Below are 17,749 nucleotides of genomic sequence, written 5' to 3'. Positions count from 1 at the left end.
GCATGACCTGCCCCGGGAGTCCTCTATGTCCTCTTCTAGTCTCCATCCTGATTTCTAACAGAGTAGGTTCGCTTTGCCTGTTTAGCTACAAACACTTATAAGCACAACTTCCCGTGAAAATGTAGAGTTTTATTGTCTTTTTCTTAAGATTTTATTACATAGCAGCAAATAGCTACAACAAAGTCCCTAAGCACCACTGCATAAAGATACAAAGAAGAAAGTCAAGATCATAAGATTATCACACAGTTAACTACTGTTAACATTTAGTGTGTCCATATCCTTCCTGTTTTTCTATTGAGATATATCTTTTTAAACTCTTTATTGAAGTATAACATCATATAATATACATATAATATGATAATACACATACAATAAAGGAGACCATCCTTAAGGATATAGTTAATGGATCTTACCAATGTATAGACCCATTTAACACATATATTGATTCTCATCATTATTATCTAAGTTGTTTGTAACTTTTGCAGATATAAACAATGAGATAGTGAACATTTTTTGCAACTCAAACTCAGTTTCCACACTATATTATTTTCTTCAAGTAACTTTTAAAAAGACACATTATCAAGTTAAAATTGTAATAGCCAGATTTGACGTGCACTGTTTTGTTCCATCATCATGATGAACCGCTGAGGTAGGGTCAGCCATTGTGCCCGATTTGTACTTGAAGGACAGCTTGGGTCTGACTGACTGCTGTTGCTCTCCTACCACTGTTGTCCTCTGACCACAGCTTCTCCCTCCTCTTGTTCTCTCCCTCCTCATTCTTCATGTCCCTCATCCCTATCCCAGATCAAGGAGCTGCAGCTGGTGCTGGCCGAGGCCCACGACAGCCTCCGGGGCCTGCAAGAACAGCTGTCCCAGGAGCGGCAGCTACGGAAGGAGGAGGCTGACAACTTCAACCAGAAAATGGTCCAGGTGCGTGGTGCTCAATGCCCTACCTACACTTACTCCAACCTCCCTTCCCTGACTTGAAGGCAGGAATGTCAGGGGAAACCTGAGTCTTCCTGCTCCATGGTTGTGGAGTGTCTGCACATGTGATCACACATTAGCTATGCTGGGCTGGAATCCTGGGCTTGGCATTGGCTGTCGTTGTGACCTCCTGTCTCGTCTCTGAGTCTCAATTTCCTGTCTATGAAGTACTACCCCCATCTGTAGCCAAAAGGCCATGGGTCTGGCTGGTAATCAAGATGCTAATCCTACTAATAGAAAGCATTTATTAAGCCCTTACTGTATGTCAGGCCTGTGTAATGCACTTCCACACATTATGTCCTTTAATCCGCAGGTCTTCCTTTATGCTGTGTCCCCATTTTACAGATGGGGAAACTGATTCCCAGAGAGCTGAAGTACTTTTGCCCAGGGTTGCACATCCAGGCAAAGTGGGGCTAGGATTCTAATCAAGGTCTCCGGCTCCCTCTTAGCCATGACATAGCATTGCTTTCTCTAGGATATTACATGTGCTCAGTCTTCCTCATTCCCAGCATGCCCTTATCCCCCCCTGCCTTCATTGCTCACCCTCCCAAGTTCCTCATTAAATGTGAGTTCATGTGAAACATTGGCACAAAGTACATGCTTATTAGATTATGTCATGGTTTTTAAAATCAAACAGAACTGGATTCAAATCCCAGCTGTTTTCACTGATTCAGTTACTAATTGCTGTTGATTTTCTGAGTCCTCCTCCCTGGAGTAGCAGAGGGCAGTGTTTAGCTCAACAGAATGAGCTGCTAGTGGTGGAATTCCTGGCAGAATCACCAATAAACACCACCCAGATTTTCTTCACTGCCCTTGTCAAAAGCCTGGAATGGGGTGGGGTAGTTAGTGCCCAGGAAGACAGCTGGGTTGCTCATACTCTTGTTCACCTCGAAGCTGAAGGAGGACCAGCAGAGGGCGCTCCTGAGGCGGGAGTTTGAGCTGCAGAGCCTGAGCCTCCAGCGCAGGCTGGAGCAGAAATTCTGGAGCCAGGAGAAGAACATGCTGGTGCAGGAGTCCCAGCAGTTCAAGCACAACTTCCTGCTGCTCTTCATGAAGCTCAGGTGGTTCCTCAAGCGCTGGCGGCAGGGCAAGGTTTTGCCCAGCGAGCGGGATGACTTCCTTGAGGTATGTTTCCTCTGGGACGGGGACCGGGTCGAGGGTGGTATGGGGTTGATAGGACCAGAGGGACACCCAGTTGGCATCAGCACAGCCCTGAGGCTCCTCTACAAGCCATCACCTTGCAGGCTTCATTCAGCATCTGTTTGTGAGAGCCAGCTCTTTACTGGGTGCTGTAGCAGGTGTTGGGGGATACCGTGGTGAAGAAGACAGACTGGGTTCCGGCCTCAGCAGGAGAAAATCTCCTTGGGGGGCTAGTAGGTCTCTAATTCTTGTTCATTTCCCTTTTTAACAAACCTTGGAGTCTTCAGCAGGCAAGAGTATGTAGGTGATTTTAATAATCTAGTTCTGTTGATATTCCATTATATACAGGTATAGTGTGCATTAATGCTTTTTACTCCTTTAAGTGTAGCTTACACACAGTAAAGTGTGCACATCTTAAGTTACAGCTGATGAAGTTGTATAGTGTACACCTGTGTAGCCCCCGCTGATCACAATAGAGCACATTTGTAGTGCCCCAGTCAATATGCCCACCCCAGCAGTCAGCACAATTCTGATTTCTTACACCATCAATTACTTTTGCCTATTGTAGAAGTGTATGTAAATGTAGGTAGTCTTTTTGTGTCTGCCTTCTTTTGCTCACTATAAGTTTTGAGATTCATTCATGTTTTGCATATACTAGTTCATTTTTTATTGTTTATGTTTGACTTATGAATATACCTATTTTATTTTTAATGTTGCCTTCGACATATAGCAATGGAGCTTTCCATTTTTAGTAATAATACTTTCCTTTTTTAGATATACTTATTTAACTAGAAAGAGTAGGTTGACTTAAAAACATGAATGAGAGTAGAGGTAGTATTTGGATGTGGCAGGAAACATGAGGAGTGGAACTTTGGGAAGGACTCCCATGGCCCTCAGCCTGTGCAGGATCCTTTGTTCCTCAAAGCCCCTGTCCCCCATCGTCAGCACTAACATTGCTGGGAGAAGGGAGCACATAAGGACATCATACCTCAGTCACACCCAGCTGAGCTGGCACTGCTTCCCTTGGCCTTTTGGGTATAGGTACCTCTGGTCTAGCCCAAGCTTGGAAAAAATATGCCTGACATTTGTTTCACAGCAAAACCTTTATTTATTCCATTTCATGTTCATATTCATATGTTTATAGGGGAAATAACTAGTGTCTTGGAGCACAGGGTATTACACCAGAGTTTGCCAGGGTTGTTATACAATACGAGAGGCCCAGTGCACGAAATTCCTGCACAGGTCGGGTCCCTAGTGGCTGCCGGCTGGGCCTCCCTTCCCCTGGCTGCCTGCTGCCACTGCTGGCCGGGGCAGGGTTGGCTGGGGGAAGGGGCCACGGGCAATTGGCTGGCCTGCCCCGCCCCCTGAACGAACTCCCAGTCGAACTCCCAGTTGAGGGGACAATTTGCATATTAGGCTTTTATTATATAGGAGGATAGAGTGTATTATTCTTTTAAATCCTGATTAATTCTGAATTCCAAGCACACCTGACCCTAAGGATTTCAAAGAAAGAGTTGTGTACCTGTGTATATAGATAGAAGATTGTATATTTAAATACTGTGGCAGGGGACAGAATTGGGGGGTGTTTCTTTATGCAGGCCCCCCCCCCCACACACACACACACTTTCCAGCCTCTATACCTTCCTGACCCTAGAAACCCTTATTCGTGTGATTTCTAGGACACGCTCTTGGCTTTCCTTTCACCTCACTGGTTGCTCCTTCTCCATCTCCTTGGCTGGGCCCTCCTGCTCTCCCTGACCTGACCTCTGAATGACAGTCCCCAGGACTCAGCCCTCGGACTGCACTTCTCCTTCACCTGCACTTACTCCCCTGGGGAGCTCCTCCAGGCTGATGGCTTACGTGGCCTTTCTTGCACATTGTGGATCTATTCAGAATCTGACCCAGCTGCACTTCCCCTTCCCCCCAGTCTGAGTCATCGTCACATCTTGTCTGGATTGTCACAGTAGCCTCCTCACTGGTCTCCCCGCTCCTGCCCTTGTACCCTCCACCAAGCATCTTACATTCACACGGGTACAGGGGGGTACCAGACAGCATGTACTCCGTGTGGATGGTGCCCTGGGAGTTGTGTGATATGGGGCTCTGTTGCTGCCCTACATCTCCAGGTGACACTTGTGAAACTGAAAGTCAGGCCGAGGTCACTCCTCCCCTGGCTACCATTTCACCCGGAGAAGAAGCCAGAGTTTCTGCAGTGGCCTGGTCAGCCAGCCCTGTCCTCCTCTCACTTCCTCAGGCAGACTGTCCCCCCTTCAGGGCCTTTGCATCGGTTTTGTCCTTTTCTTGGAATTCTCAACCTGCAGTTAAGCTCACAGCTTATTCTCTGACCTCCTTCAGGACTTGGCCCAGAGACCACCTTGTCTCCAAGGCCTTCCTTGACCACCATGCACAGCACACCTAGCTCCTTTTCTTGGTCTCTTTTTTCCTTAGCATCTGTGGTTATGTGACATTCCGTATATTTAATGACATTTCATACATTTCATGTATTTGTTTGTCTTCTTGTTACTGGAATAGAAGCTAAAGGGTTTTTTGTCTATCTTGCTCACTGGTGCATCCCCAGTTCTGAGCACAAAGCCTGGCACATGGTAGGAGTTCAATAAATATTTGTCGAATGAATGACGACTGTGCACCCCAGGCAGAAGGTGGCTTCCTTCTGCCTCATTCCTATCCTGAACTAGTACCCTGGTCTCTTTGGCCAGCCCTGGACTGCTGCCCAGATTCCATCGGCAACAAACCTGCTTCCCAGGAAATCTCCTTTCTGTCAACCTAAACCTCTGGTTCCCTTTTCTATAATCAAGGGGAACCTGTGTCTCTTTTATTCCAGCCACTGTGCCTACCTTGACCTGGCCTGACAACATGTCATTTCTGAGTAGCTCTCCGAGGCGCCTCGTGGTGTTTGGGGTAGAGGGATGGTGGGAGGCCAGAAGTGCCTGACTCTCCAGCTGAGCTCCCGGGCTAGATGGCGCCCAGGGGTCAAAGTGAAAATGTGGGGAATCGGTGCTCAGCTGGATGCCTCTGAGTCATCCTGCACCACAGATCTCGTTCTTTCTTCCAGTCTGACTGTTCAGTCCACTTTCTGTCTGTCCCTCTAGCCTGAATCCCCTCCTCCTGAGGGTCAGAACCCCAGGCATGATGCCTCCCCACCTGTTTGATGAGTGTGGTTTTTTTTTTAAAAAAAAACTAGGTAAATAGCATGAAGGAGCTGTACTTGCTGATGGAGGAAGAGGAATTAAATGCCCAGCATTCTGATAACAAGACCTGCACGGGGGACAGCTGGACCCAAAACACGGTTTGTTCTCAGCCTGTTCCCAGGCCTGTCCTGTGTATTTCTTTCTTTGTCTGATTAATGATCACTTCCTGCTACCTTCTCTGATCTATCTTGTACTGGGCACTAGAGCTGCAGAGGGTTATTGCCTGGCCACTGGCCCCGGATGCTCAGGGTAGTGGGGTATATACGTCATCCCAGGGCAGTGACAGAGGGCCAGATGGTGGACTGTGGGGTCACAGGCAAGAGAACAATTAATTCTGTTTGGAGTGTAATAGACAGTGTCACAGAGAAGTGGTTATAGGTGGTGGGGGTATTTTTTATATTTTTTTAATTGATTTCAGAAAGGAAGGGAGAGGGAGAGAGAGATAGAAACATCAATGATGAAAGAGAATCATTGATCACCTGCCTCCTGCACACCCCCTACTGGGGATCAAGCCCGCAACCTGGGCATGTGCCCTTGACCTGAATCGGACCTGGGACCCTTCAGTCCACAGGCGAACACTCTATCCACTGAGCCAAACCAGCTAGGGCTAGGTGGTGGGTTTTGAAGGATGAATGGGAGTTTGCCTAATAGAGAATGAGGGGAAGACTATTCTGGACCAAGAGAACTGTGTGTGCAGAGGTGTGGCAAGGTATTCTGCGATTCCTTGCATTTTGGGATGTACATAGTGGAGATGAGGACATCAGGCTGGGGTCATATGAAGATGGACCTTGTGGTCTGTGGTCAGGAACACTCAAATCAAGCCAGGTAGGGAGAACAATGGGGTCAGGCTCCCAGGGCACACACAGTGAGCTTGGGTACGGGTGGGAAACAGGCATGGGCCAAGGAGAAGAGATTTGGGACCGAATCAGGCATTCAGGGAGGCTCCATGGTTCGGACCCCTTATCTGGCCCACAGTGGGTCAGAGAGAATCCTGGGCAAGGAGAAGGATCCAGGACTTAGACCAGTGATGGCAAACCTATGACACACGTGTCAGAGGTGACACGCGAACTCATTTTTTTGGTTGATTTTTCTTTGTTAAATGGCATTTAAATATATAAAGTAAATATCAAAAATATAAATCTTTGTTTTACTATGGTTGCAAATATAAAAGAATTTCTATATGTGACACGGCACCAGAGTTAAGTTAGGGTTTTTCAAAATGCTGACACGGTGAGCTCAAAAGGTTCGCCATCACTGACCTAGATAGACACTGCAGGGCCTCAAAGAAGCCAGGGCCCAGTTCAGATTTAGGCAGGGTGATTATGGCTATAACTGCAGGGTTTTTATTTATGTGAGGCTGGGATATATGTTGGCCTAGGACAGTGGTTCTCAACCTTCTGGCCCTTTAAATACAGTCCTCATGTTGTGATCCAACCATAAAATTATTTTCGTTGCTACTTCTTAACTGTAATGTTGCTACTGTTATGAATCGTCATGTAAATATCTGATATGCAGGATGGTCTTAGGCGACCCCTGTGAAAGAGTTGTTCGACCGCCAAAGGGGTCGCGACCCACAGGTTGAGAACCGCTGGTCTAGGAGGTGGCCAGGGTTGAGATGACTCAGCTCAGAAATCTTAGGGCTTGCCGAAACCGGTTTGGCTCAGTGGATAGAGCGTCGGCCTGCGGACTGAAAGGTCCCGGGTTCAATTCCGGTCAAGGCCATGTACCTGGGTTGCGGGCACTTCCCCAGTGGGGGATGTGCAGGAGGCAGCTGATCGATGTTTCTCTCTCATTGATGTTTCTAACTCTATCTCTCTCCCTTCCTCTCTGTAAAAAATCAATAAAATATATTTAAAAAAAAAAGAAATCTTAGGGCTGAAAGTTCATGGGTGAGATGACCTAGAGAGGGTGTGGGACTTGCCTGAGGCCTGGGGCTGAAAGTTCATGGGTGAGATGACCTAGAGAGGGTGTGGGACTTGCCTGAGGCCTGGTAGGGTCCCAGTTTGGACTTTGGGTGAGTGTTCCCAGCCCAGGCTCCCCTTGCGGCCCCTCTAAACGCTCCTAACCCAGGCCTCGCCCCTGTCTGCAGCCCAATGAGTACATTAAGACACTGGCCGACATGAAGGTGACACTCAAGGAGCTGTGCTGGCTGCTCCGGGATGAGCGCCGGGGTCTGACTGAGCTTCAGCAGCAGTTTGCCAAGGCCAAGGCCACCTGGGAGACGGAGCGTGCAGAGCTCAAGAGTCACACCACCCAGGTGAGTCTCCCGCCGGACAGAGACCTCTCCCCGCTTGTCCTCTCAGCCCAGCCCTCAGCTGTTGGATCTGGGAGCAGGATGTCCAAGCTTAAATGCCTGTCTGTACCTGTTGACATCCTTCACACGTACCTGGACCTCAGCTGCCTGCTGTCCTCATTCTTTCCTTCCTCTCCTCACAAGGATCCCCTTAAGCCCCTGCTACCTGGCTCTGTTCTGTTCCCTCCGCTCAAACTGAGGGGCTCCTCTCCCCACAACCCAGCATGACCAAAGGAGCCTTCACCAGGAGCTCTGGGGTTTGGTCTCTGCTGTGTACCTGGAGGCAGGTTGCTGCCCCGCTCTGGTTTTTGCAGTGAGGGGGTCGACTTCCTCCCACTCAGAGAGAGTGCTCTAACCACCTCTAGCCCCCGGCACAACGCTGCAGGGTCCGGCTTCCTCCAGCCTGCCCCTGCGGCAGGCTACCTTCCAGTGTCATGGCCCCTTGGAGGTGAGTACACTCATTATCTCTGCTGGACAAGTGACAAAGCAGGCACAGAGGAGTTAAGTTTCTTTCCCAAGGTCACTCAGCTAGTCAGGGGCAGATCTGACTCACGCCCCAAACCTCTGCCCCTCCTGACTCCCATGACCATGATCTCACCTTCTTCCCAATGCTCAGATTCCTGGCCTCCCCGAGCCATCATGCTCCTCCTGACCCTCCCTGCTGATCTCACAGCTCCTGCCCCACCTGCACATCCCACAGTGTCCCCTGTTTGTCTCCCCCGCCTCGTCTCCTAACCCAGGCATTTTAGGTGCTCCTCTCCACTGGGAACCTTGCTGGCCCCATGAGGGTTAAGATCCCAGACCACAGCCTGGGGGATGTGGGCTGCCTTAATTCTTGAGGTTGTCTATTCACCTCCTGCCACCCCAAGGTTTGAGGCCGAGAAAGCCATCACGCTGGAGGGATTCCTGCACACATTCATGACATGACTGTGCGTGCATGTCCCCACTAACTGTAAACTCTGTACCACTGGTAAGAGCTGTGAAGTATGAGAAGCAGTAACTAGGAACCTGCCATTTTATAGCTGTCGGAACTGGGACAAGTAACTTACCTCTTTAACCTCTTCCTCCTGTGTAAAATATCGAAAGTGGTAGTCTTTGCATGAGGCCGACTTTGCATGAGGATACTGAGATAATAAATGCCTGAGAAGCCCTTCGCTCTGAGTGGGGTGGGTGGAAAGAGTTCCACAAGCCTTGCTTGGGAGGAGGGGTTAGTTCTGAGTGAGGGCTCCTCCCAGGGAACTCTCTCCCCTGCCCCCTGCAGGTGTCCTGGAGGGAGAGAGGGCAGGAGAGCAGAGAGGTGGGGCCTCCTGATGCCAGCGTCCAAGTTGCTCCTCCTTCCACAGATAGAGCTGAAGGCCGGGAAGGGCGCTGGGGAGCGGACAGGGCCCGAGTGGAAGGCCGCCCTCCAGAGGGAGCGGGAGGAGCAGCAGCACCTCCTGGCTGAGTCCTACAGCGCTGTCATGGAGCTGACGCGGCAGCTGCAGGTCAGCGAGCGCAACTGGAGCCAGGAGAAGCTACAGCTGGTGGAACGGCTTCAGGGTGAGAAGCAGCAGGTGGAGCAGCAGGTAAAGGAGCTGCAGAACCGCCTGAGCCAGGTGAGGCCTGTCCCAGCCCAAGCCACAAGGGGCAGTGTTTGTAGAAAAAGGCCTGGGGTAGGCGCGCCTTCAGGCATAGCTGGATCCAGGTGCTCAGAGAATACAGTAGGAGCTGGGTCTTTCTCCCTGCCAGTCTCTCAGACTTGTTTTCCTCTGTGTTTTTTCTTAAGCAAGCTTCCCTCAAACATGGCCACTGTTAGCTTTGTGCTCATATCCTCACAGCTTAGTGACTGCAGTGGAAAGACTTGTCTTTCCTTACAAGGCTCTGATTGGCTAGGTGTGAGTCATGTGCCCATCCCTGGAGCCTGCCAAAACCCAGGAACCAAGAGGGAAGAACTGAGGGTGGGGCCCCCATGGGAAAATTGGAGTCCTCAGACCAGAAGAGGGAGATAGGAAAAGCAATCACTGAACATTATGCCCACTGCAGTTCACACCATGTACCCAGCTTAGCAGGCTGCTATGCTCCCCTCATTATTTTGGCTTTTTCCTTTGCTTTACTTTTTATTTTCATTACCTAAATCAGGACTTCAGCTTTATACAAGACCCACATATTGAAAAAGCTTATTCCAACCCACTCCCTCCTTTTCCTGCTATATTTATATTTTTAAATCATTAATTAAATCGTAATGTACATATTGTTTACACTTTGCCTCTGTGATAGACAGCTGTTCACAACAGGGTGTAGAGGCCGTTGTCCTTCAGTTTATCTGCTCTTTAGCATTCCTGGTATAAAGACACCACCCTGATGTGATGCAGCTGCTGCTTCGCTGGTTCAGCTGTTCCAGAAATTGTAGCATGAATTAACATTGTAGTAACAACGGTATCGCAGTGTAGAGTATTAAATATAATGTCACCTATAAGGATGCCCATCAGTGGTTGCTTTTATGGTCCTTTCTCAAGTCCACCTTGTTGGTGGCTCAGACCTGCCGCCCACTGTGCAGATGGCTTCTAGGCCATGATCTGGGTTCTCCAGGCTGTAAAGCAGAGCCTGGGGCGGGGCCCAGCACCGAGCGGGGCCCTGCTCACCAGCTGTGCCCACCACTGACCGCCCTCCTCACCCTTGCCCAGCTGCAGAAGGCTGCCGACCCCTGGGTCCTGAAGCACTCAGACTTGGAGAAGCAGGACAACAGTTGGAAAGAGGTGAGTAGGGTAGCAAGCCATCCATGTTCTTTTGGCTCCTGGCTACACTGGGAAGTCCCTCTGTTGGGGAGGATGTGACAGGAGGATGCTAACCCTGTCGCACAGGTCACAGCCAAGCCGGTGGTCTGGGACTTGGAAGGACCCGCTGCCAGCTCCATTTTTCCATGTCTGGGAGAAGGGCTGGGTGTCTGTATTCTTTTGATTTCATATGCGCCTTTCTGAAAAGCAGGGCCTCTAAATAGCCATGCGATCTTGGGCAAGTCACTCTCCCGCTCTGGCCCCCGTCGCCGCACTGGTAAAATGAGAATCATGTTCTCGGCCTTGGCCCAGCCCTGGTTGTGGAGATCAGTTAGGTCACATGGGTGAAGATTGCTCCTAAACCTCAGTTGCATTGTCCTTAGAGCAACACGTCGAGTAATCAAACAGTGAATGGACAGGTCCTTTCCATCATCCCGTGTAATCCTCACGACAGCCTGAGGAAGTGGTGTGCGAGTCAGGAGATGTGGTTGCAACGAAAACTGATTCTGGGGAACTGAGGCAGGAGAGGATTTTATTAGGGGCTCCAGAGGGCTGGCAATGCAGGTTCAGAAAAGTGGGGACCTGCTTTGGAACCAGGGTGAGACAAGCCCAGAGCAGGAACCTCCAGATCACTGCTGCCAGCTGAACAGCAGCCACTGGGAGCTGCCACCACATGCAGATTAAGTTCTAAACAGACTCTGTTTCCTTGGGGTTCTCTCCTGGAGCTCCCATTGGCCAAGCCTGGATCACATACCTCTGGGGAGGGGAGGTGCGTTGTAGCCAGAACCTGACCAGCCGGCATTCTAGGTCAGTGCTGACATCACTGCTGCTCTACAAGAGGAGACTCAGGTGGGGTCAGTCCCAGAGTGACCTCCTGTCACCTTCCCTCAGGGTGTTGGTGGGCAGAACTGACCCTTCTTGTCTCTGTTCCTTGACAGACACGCAGTGAAAAGATCCACGACAAGGAGGCTGTTTCTGAAGCTGAGCTTGGGGGAACTGGCTTAAAGAGGTGCTGGCATCCCCTCCACCCGCTTCCCCCTGCAGCCCCACCCTCTGCTCTGCCCTATGCCTGCCCCGCGCCTTGCCTCTCTTCTCTCCCATGCCCCATGTGCCCATCTCTGCACCTCAGCCGAGCTGGCAGAACGCAGGCGCATGGTTTCTATGCAACCCAGGCCACTTAGGAGCTGGGAAACTTGGAGCGATAATTCCTGTGTACGATTTTTTGTTTGATTCTGGACATGGAAAACTGGGGCACCTGCATACCCTAGCTGGGAAAGGAATTATTTAGCTCTTGTTGAGGTTCTTTCTTCTTGTGTCTGTAGTTAGGAGAGTCAAGCTGGACTCCCATTCCTGGGATGAATGAGCCCCTCAGGCTCTCAAGCCCGTGTCACCACCATTAGGAAACCCATGGAAGGAGGGAGGGCAACAGAACCCCAGAGGGGCCATGGGAGCAGCCTGGACCAGGAAGGTGGACTGTGGAGTCAAGTGTGGGTTTTGAATTCCAGTTCTGCCGTTCCCAGCTCTGACGCTGGGTGTTGCTTCCATCTCTAGCTGGTGGAGATCATAGAAGCTGCCTCCTGGAGCTATTGGAGGACTGAACGGTCTGACATGTGAGAGGCACTGACGTATGCCCAGCATTTTTAGTCATCGGGCAACATGTGTGCCAGGTCTCTGCTGGCTATTTAGTGAAGTTTTAGTTTGGGTTCCCCGAAGCAAAGACAAGGACTTAAGACCTTGAGACAAGGGTTTGAGTGGAAATGATTTATTTGGGAGTGGATTCCAGGAAACACCTGAAAGTGAGACAGGGAAGGGAAGGCAGCCAGCAAAGGGGGTGTTATCATTCCACAGGCAACCTGAACTCAGTTTCAGTGAAGAACTCTGGGAGCCGGAGCAGAGCATGCAGCTCAGAGTTCTCCCACCCAAGGAACACGGAGCCACCAAGTCCCACCCATTGTTTGTCGAGGGCTATGTTTAGGGGCACAAACTCTGACTTTTTCCGGCTTCCTCTGTGTGGAAGCCAGGTGTGCTCCTGCAGTCAGAAGAAAAAGCCCTCAGATGCTCAGAGCACGCAGTGCTGGGTGTGGAGGTGTGAGTGCGTACGGAACGTGGGGCAGGGCGCTGACAGACTTCCACAAGAGGCGAGCAGGAGGGCGGTGTGGTCCCGGCCCTGGGGCAGCGCAAGAACCAGGGAGGGAGGCCAGGGGGCCTTGCTTGGGGCATGTTATCTTCCACTAACTCCACTCTTCCTCCTCTGCTCTTCCCAGGACCAAATCTGTTTCCTCCATGTCTGAGTTTGAGAGTTTGCTTGACTGTTCCCCCTACCTGGCCAGTGAAGCTTCCCGGGGCAAGAAGCTGCCCAACAACCCTGCCTTTGCCTTTGTGGGCACCCAGCCGGTGGACCCAGAGAAGGACGCCCAGGCACAGCCACGGGACTGCAGCCGCCTGGGCGCCCTGGCCTGCCAGGACCCGGCAGGGAGGCAGATGCAGCGCAGCTACACAGCTCCCGACAAGACGGGCATTCGTGTCTACTACAGCCCCCCTGTGGCCCGGCGCCTGGGTGTCCCCGTGGTCCACGATAGGGAGGGCAAGATCATCATCGAGCCCGGCTTCCTCTTCACCACCGCCAAGCCCAAAGAGTCGGCAGAGGCCAATGGGCTGGCTGAAAGTTCCTATGGTCGGTGGCTGTGCAACTTCTCACGGCAGCGCCTGGACGGGGGCTCCGGGGGCGGCTCCCCGGCAGCGGGGCCCGGGTTCCCAGCAGCCCTGCACAACTTGGAGATGTCGGGCAACATGAGCGACGACATGAAGGAGATCACCAACTGCGTGCGCCAGGCCATGCGCTCAGGCTCGCTGGAAAGGAAAGTGAAGAGCACGTCCAGCCAGACGGTGGGCCTGGCCAGCGTGGGCACCCAGACCACCCGCATGGTCAGCGTGGGCCTGCAGACCGACCTGCCCCGCAGCAGCCTCCACGGCAAGAGCTGGTCACCCCGCAGCTCCTCACTCGTGTCCGTGCGCAGCAAGCAGATCTCCTCCTCCCTGGACAAGGTGCACTCACGCATCGAGCGGCCGTGTTGCTCGCCCAAGTATGGCTCGCCCAAGCTCCAGAGGCGGTCTGTGTCCAAGCTGGACGGTGCCAAGGACCGCAGCCTGTGGAACCTACACCAGGGCAAGCAGAATGGCTCGGCCTGGGCCCGCTCCACCACGACGCGGGACAGCCCCGTGTTGAGGAATATCAACGACGGGCTGTCCAGTCTCTTCAGTGTGGTGGAGCACTCGGGGAGCACGGAGTCCGTCTGGAAACTGGGCATGTCTGAGGCCCGGGCCAAGCCCGACCCTCCCAAGTACGGCATCGTGCAGGAGTTCTTCCGCAACGTGTGCGGCCGGGCCCCCAGCCCCACCTCAGTGGCAGGGGAGGAGAGCACCAAGAAGCCGGAGCCCCTCTCCCCGGCCAGCTACCATCAGCCAGAGGGCATGGCGAGGATCCTGAACAAGAAGGCACCCAAGTCAGGCAGCAGCGAGGAGGCCAGACTCTCCGTACTCCCCCAGGTGGGGAAAGATGGTATCCTCCGGGACGCAGATGGAACCCCAGTCCTTCCCAATGAGGTAGGTGGGTAGGGTTGCCCTTTTCCTTGGGAGGTGGGCTTGGCTTACAAGGTCCAAGCTCTTCTGGCTTTCAAACTCAGGGAATATAGTTAATGTGTTTCAAAAGGTTCTTGTGCTCATCTGGGACGGGGTTTGGAAGGCCCCAGACCTGGAATGACACATGGTCTGGATACCAAGAGACTAGTGAGTACTAGAGATTGCCAGCATCCCCCACAGGGAGGGGGTGTGCTCACATCTCTCCTGCCACCAATGGTGTGCTGGAGCCTGCCCATGTGATTTGTGAGAATCAGTTGTGCCATCTCTGCGTTCAGTGACATCACCTTGGTACCTTGAGCTCGGCCATCGTGGGAGAATTTACACTATGAAAATTGGCAAATGCCACAAGTCAGGGCCCCTCCCCTCACTCCTGAAAAACTAGTATATTCCAGAATTTATTACATTATGGAAAGTTATTTATGAACATTCATTACTGTTTTAATGGAAGAAAAACAGTTTTAAAAAATTTGTCCAAAGAGAGGCTACAGTCCCTGGGACCTGGTCCCTGGTGTGATTGAGCCAGCTCTTTGCCTGGCTGGTCCTCCAACCCCTGGGTGGTCAGTCCCTCCTAGTTCCTCCTGATTTCCTCTCTTCCTCCTCCTAGGATGCTGTTTGTGACTGCAGCACCCAGTCTCTCACCTCCTGCTTCGCCCGGCCCTCCCGCTCTGCCATTCGCCACTCTCCTTCCAAGTGCAGGCTGCACCCTTCAGAGTCCAGCTGGGGTGGGGAGGAGAAAGCAGCCCCTCCCAGTGAGTGACAGCAGTTGAGTTCCCTGCTCAACCAGCCCAGGCCATGGACAGCGGAAGGAAACCAGCGGAGAGGAGGGTCATGCCCTCCGCATCGCCTCGCCCTGGGGGGTAGCAGCTGCACCACTGCTAGAGAACAGCTTTCAATCCCCAAGGTAAAGTGGAGACTCCTGCTGACCATGGGGTGGCGATCTCTGGCTCCTCAGGGGAAGGCAGTGAGTAGGAGAAAGACCAAAACTGTGCTTCGAAGTGTCTCCAGAGAGATCCGTTGAGAGCTTACCCCTGGGTCTTAAAGGAGAGTCTTGCCTGGTTCTGCCCGTACCACTTCTCAGAAGAGCTGAGGAAGGGGTACACTCCTCAGGGAAAGGCTCATGGAGATGATCATTGCCAATCACACCCCCTTCATGGGGAGGAAACCCCAATGAGAAGAACCGGTTTTGATCTAGGACTCAGCTTGGGGTTCCTGGTGGAGCTGGGCTGGACATGATCCCCATCCCTGACTTCCCCACTGCCGCCTCCTCCCAGCCCCACTGCTTTGGACTGCTGTGACTCTAGGGGGTATGATAGGGTAGTAGCCAGGGCCAAGCATCTGCTTGGAATCCTGCTGCTCTGGATCTCCCTGCATAGAGCCTGGGTACAGCAGGACTAGAAGGTGAGAAGGTGTGGGACTCAGAGCCGGTGAGCCACTGGAACTGCCTCCCTTGCCAGGGTGACAACCTTCCCAGGATATTCCTTGAGGTCAAAAATAGGTAGAGTCACTCTCAAGATCTGGTGCACAGATAAATGCCTAATGCCCACTGCCTTGATCACTGGGGCCTCTTTCCCCCAGCAACCTAGAGGGGCACCACGTCTCCACTGTGTTTACATCCTGTGGCTGGTGGAGGGCAAAGATATTCCCAGTAAGAGACTCCCAGTTGGCCAGGCCAGGCCAAGGAGCACTCCAAGAGGCTGGTGTCCCAGGGACATAGCGGGTAACACATTTCTTGCGTAGGTTGTTTATTTGAATTTTTCTTACTATAAATATTTAAGGTGGTTTTACTTTATTTTAATAATTTAATTTACCCCCCAAAGTCCCTAAGGTAATTTATTGGCGATTTAGACATGTATTCTTGCCGCTGGGATAATGAAAGGCTTTGAACACAATGGACAGGTGTGGGGTCCCCCATGTGGACGAGACTGCTCAGCAGCTGAGCTCTGGTCTCCTGGTCAGGTCTGCCCCCTCCCCTGCAGAGCTGGGGCCCTTATCTTGCTCCCCCAACATTCCTGATCATTGGCCTCAGAGCACTGCTTTTCAACTCCACATCTGGTACTTGCCTGGCCCCTGGCAGCCAGTCTGTAAATGCTCACTGACCAGCTGGAGGGCTGGACCCCTCATCACCCAAACATTCTCCATTTCCCCTTCTCATCCCCCCCACCCCGCCCCCAATCTGACACTTTCTTTTTTTTGAGTCAAACGTGGATTACTAAGACTCTCTCAAGAGCACGGAGATCTCTCCAAATTCCCCAAGTGAGAATTCGCAGGAGAAACAGGACTGAACTTTTGAGAATGTTGTTTATTGCAGCTTTGCACATGGATCTGAGAGTGTCTGCCAGCCTGCCAGCCTTTTCACCAGCCTCTCTTAGCCTTATGACCTCTCATGGCTCTTCTCTGAGCCCCAACTCCACTGCCCACCCTCCCCCCACATTCCAAGCAAGCTGCCCGAGCCATTGCATAGATTGTGACGTGGCTCACTGCAGTATGGCCAGTATGGCGAAGAGGCCTCAGGTGGCCTCCCCCTTGGTGCCAGTGAGCCCATTTTGGCTACCCAGACGCAGAGGTGTGGCCCTCCTATAACTGGCTGGATGTCCAGAGTGGGAAACACCAGGATGAAGTGGTTTGTCGGTGGAATTCCCCATGAGGAAGACCAAAAGCCAGCAGCTTGGTTAGTTTGCCCCCAAGGACTCAGGAGATGCCTCTGCACTCCCACCTGCTTCTAGTTCTGCCCTTTTAGGTCATCTGGACCAGTTACCCAATGGTCCTTCATCTCCATTCCCTGCCAGAAGAACACCAGGGTCATGTTCAACCAGTCACAGAGTGACCTGTATGGCAGAGCAGGCAGACCAGTGGAGCCGTGGGCCAGGCCCCTCTGGAATGTGGTGCTCCCACCCAAAAGGTCAAGGGGTCCCTCCAGGGTTATCTCCAAGAGGAGGAGGTTCACAACAGGCCACAAGCCACCGGAGGCCTTCTGCCACCTCCCGCAAGCTGCAGAGGGCCAGGGGAGCCTGCACCCCCAGCCTTGGAGAGACATCCTCATGAGACCTGAACCCTGCAGCCTACAGACCGCTCAGCCTTACCATCGTCCTCGTCCAAAGATTGTCCTTGCCATCCTTGTGTCGGCGCCTGGCCGCCCGGCCCCCACCCTCGGTGTCAGACCTCCAGATCTTGGTTTTCAGTAAAGTCCCAGTTTCTACTCTCTGCATGCCACTGTGCAGGGGTCACTCATCGCTCTTCCTACAGAAGCCTCTGGACCTGGGGCTTGATGGAGGTGGGAAACTGTTGTATGTAAATATTCATTTGGTTTTGATTTTTAGCATTTTAATTAGTAACTGTGTTTTCTTTTTTGGGGGGTGGGGTGAGGGTTTGGTGTTGTAAAAAACTCTACTCTTTTGGAATGTAATTTCTAAGTTTGTGTTGTTTCTTCAAATGTCTTTCAAGTCTTGGTAACATTCCCAAAGCAGAAAACTGCACTGACTCACAGTGGGGACTCCCTGGAACATTGGGGTCCCAGGAAAGAACACTACCCTCTTCCCCTTCCTGCTATCCCTCTGCCTTTTTACTCCTGGCACCTGCCTTTTCCCTCCTCCTCCACCTCCTCCACCTCCTCGTCTTCTTCTCTCCTCTTTCTCCCCATCTCTACTCTTCAACCAAAGTCCCAAGGAACCTGGGGTCCTAATCCCTTATAGACTGCTAGGCTTGGGCCCATGGTGTTGGCACATTGAGTATGGAAG

At 52.0% G+C, this 17,749-nt stretch overlaps 2 protein-coding genes across 4 annotated transcripts in view; both read left to right on the top strand.

Annotated features, from left to right (window-relative positions):
* MTCL2 (microtubule crosslinking factor 2) overlaps positions 1-17,386 on the top strand; it is a 59,901-nt gene extending 42,515 nt beyond the window's left edge. The window contains exons 7-15 of one of the 3 annotated variants that reach the window (XM_059706070.1): positions 805-930; positions 1,879-2,109; positions 5,324-5,428; positions 7,420-7,587; positions 8,967-9,218; positions 10,293-10,358; positions 11,315-11,385; positions 12,641-13,979; positions 14,620-17,386. In XM_059706070.1, the coding sequence (XP_059562053.1) occupies positions 805-930; positions 1,879-2,109; positions 5,324-5,428; positions 7,420-7,587; positions 8,967-9,218; positions 10,293-10,358; positions 11,315-11,385; positions 12,641-13,979; positions 14,620-14,772 (2,511 nt within the window). In that variant the 3' untranslated portion in view covers positions 14,773-17,386. Of the gene's footprint in view, positions 1-804; positions 931-1,878; positions 2,110-5,323; positions 5,429-7,419; positions 7,588-8,966; positions 9,219-10,286; positions 10,359-11,314; positions 11,386-12,640; positions 13,980-14,619 lie in introns of all 3 variants that reach the window. The other 2 variants (XM_059706072.1, XM_059706069.1) reach the window with 2 other exon arrangements.
* DSN1 (DSN1 component of MIS12 kinetochore complex) overlaps positions 14,805-17,749 on the top strand; it is a 31,839-nt gene continuing 28,894 nt past the window's right edge. Inside the window, exon 1 of the mRNA XM_059706077.1 lies at positions 14,805-14,916. The gene's annotated coding sequence lies outside the window, so the exon portion shown is untranslated. The remainder of the gene's footprint in view (positions 14,917-17,749) is intronic.

This window comes from Myotis daubentonii, chromosome 8, assembly GCF_963259705.1.
Source record: "Myotis daubentonii chromosome 8, mMyoDau2.1, whole genome shotgun sequence".
Classification (NCBI taxonomy): domain Eukaryota; kingdom Metazoa; phylum Chordata; class Mammalia; order Chiroptera; family Vespertilionidae; genus Myotis; species Myotis daubentonii.
This window is presented reverse-complemented; position numbering and strand designations above follow the sequence as displayed.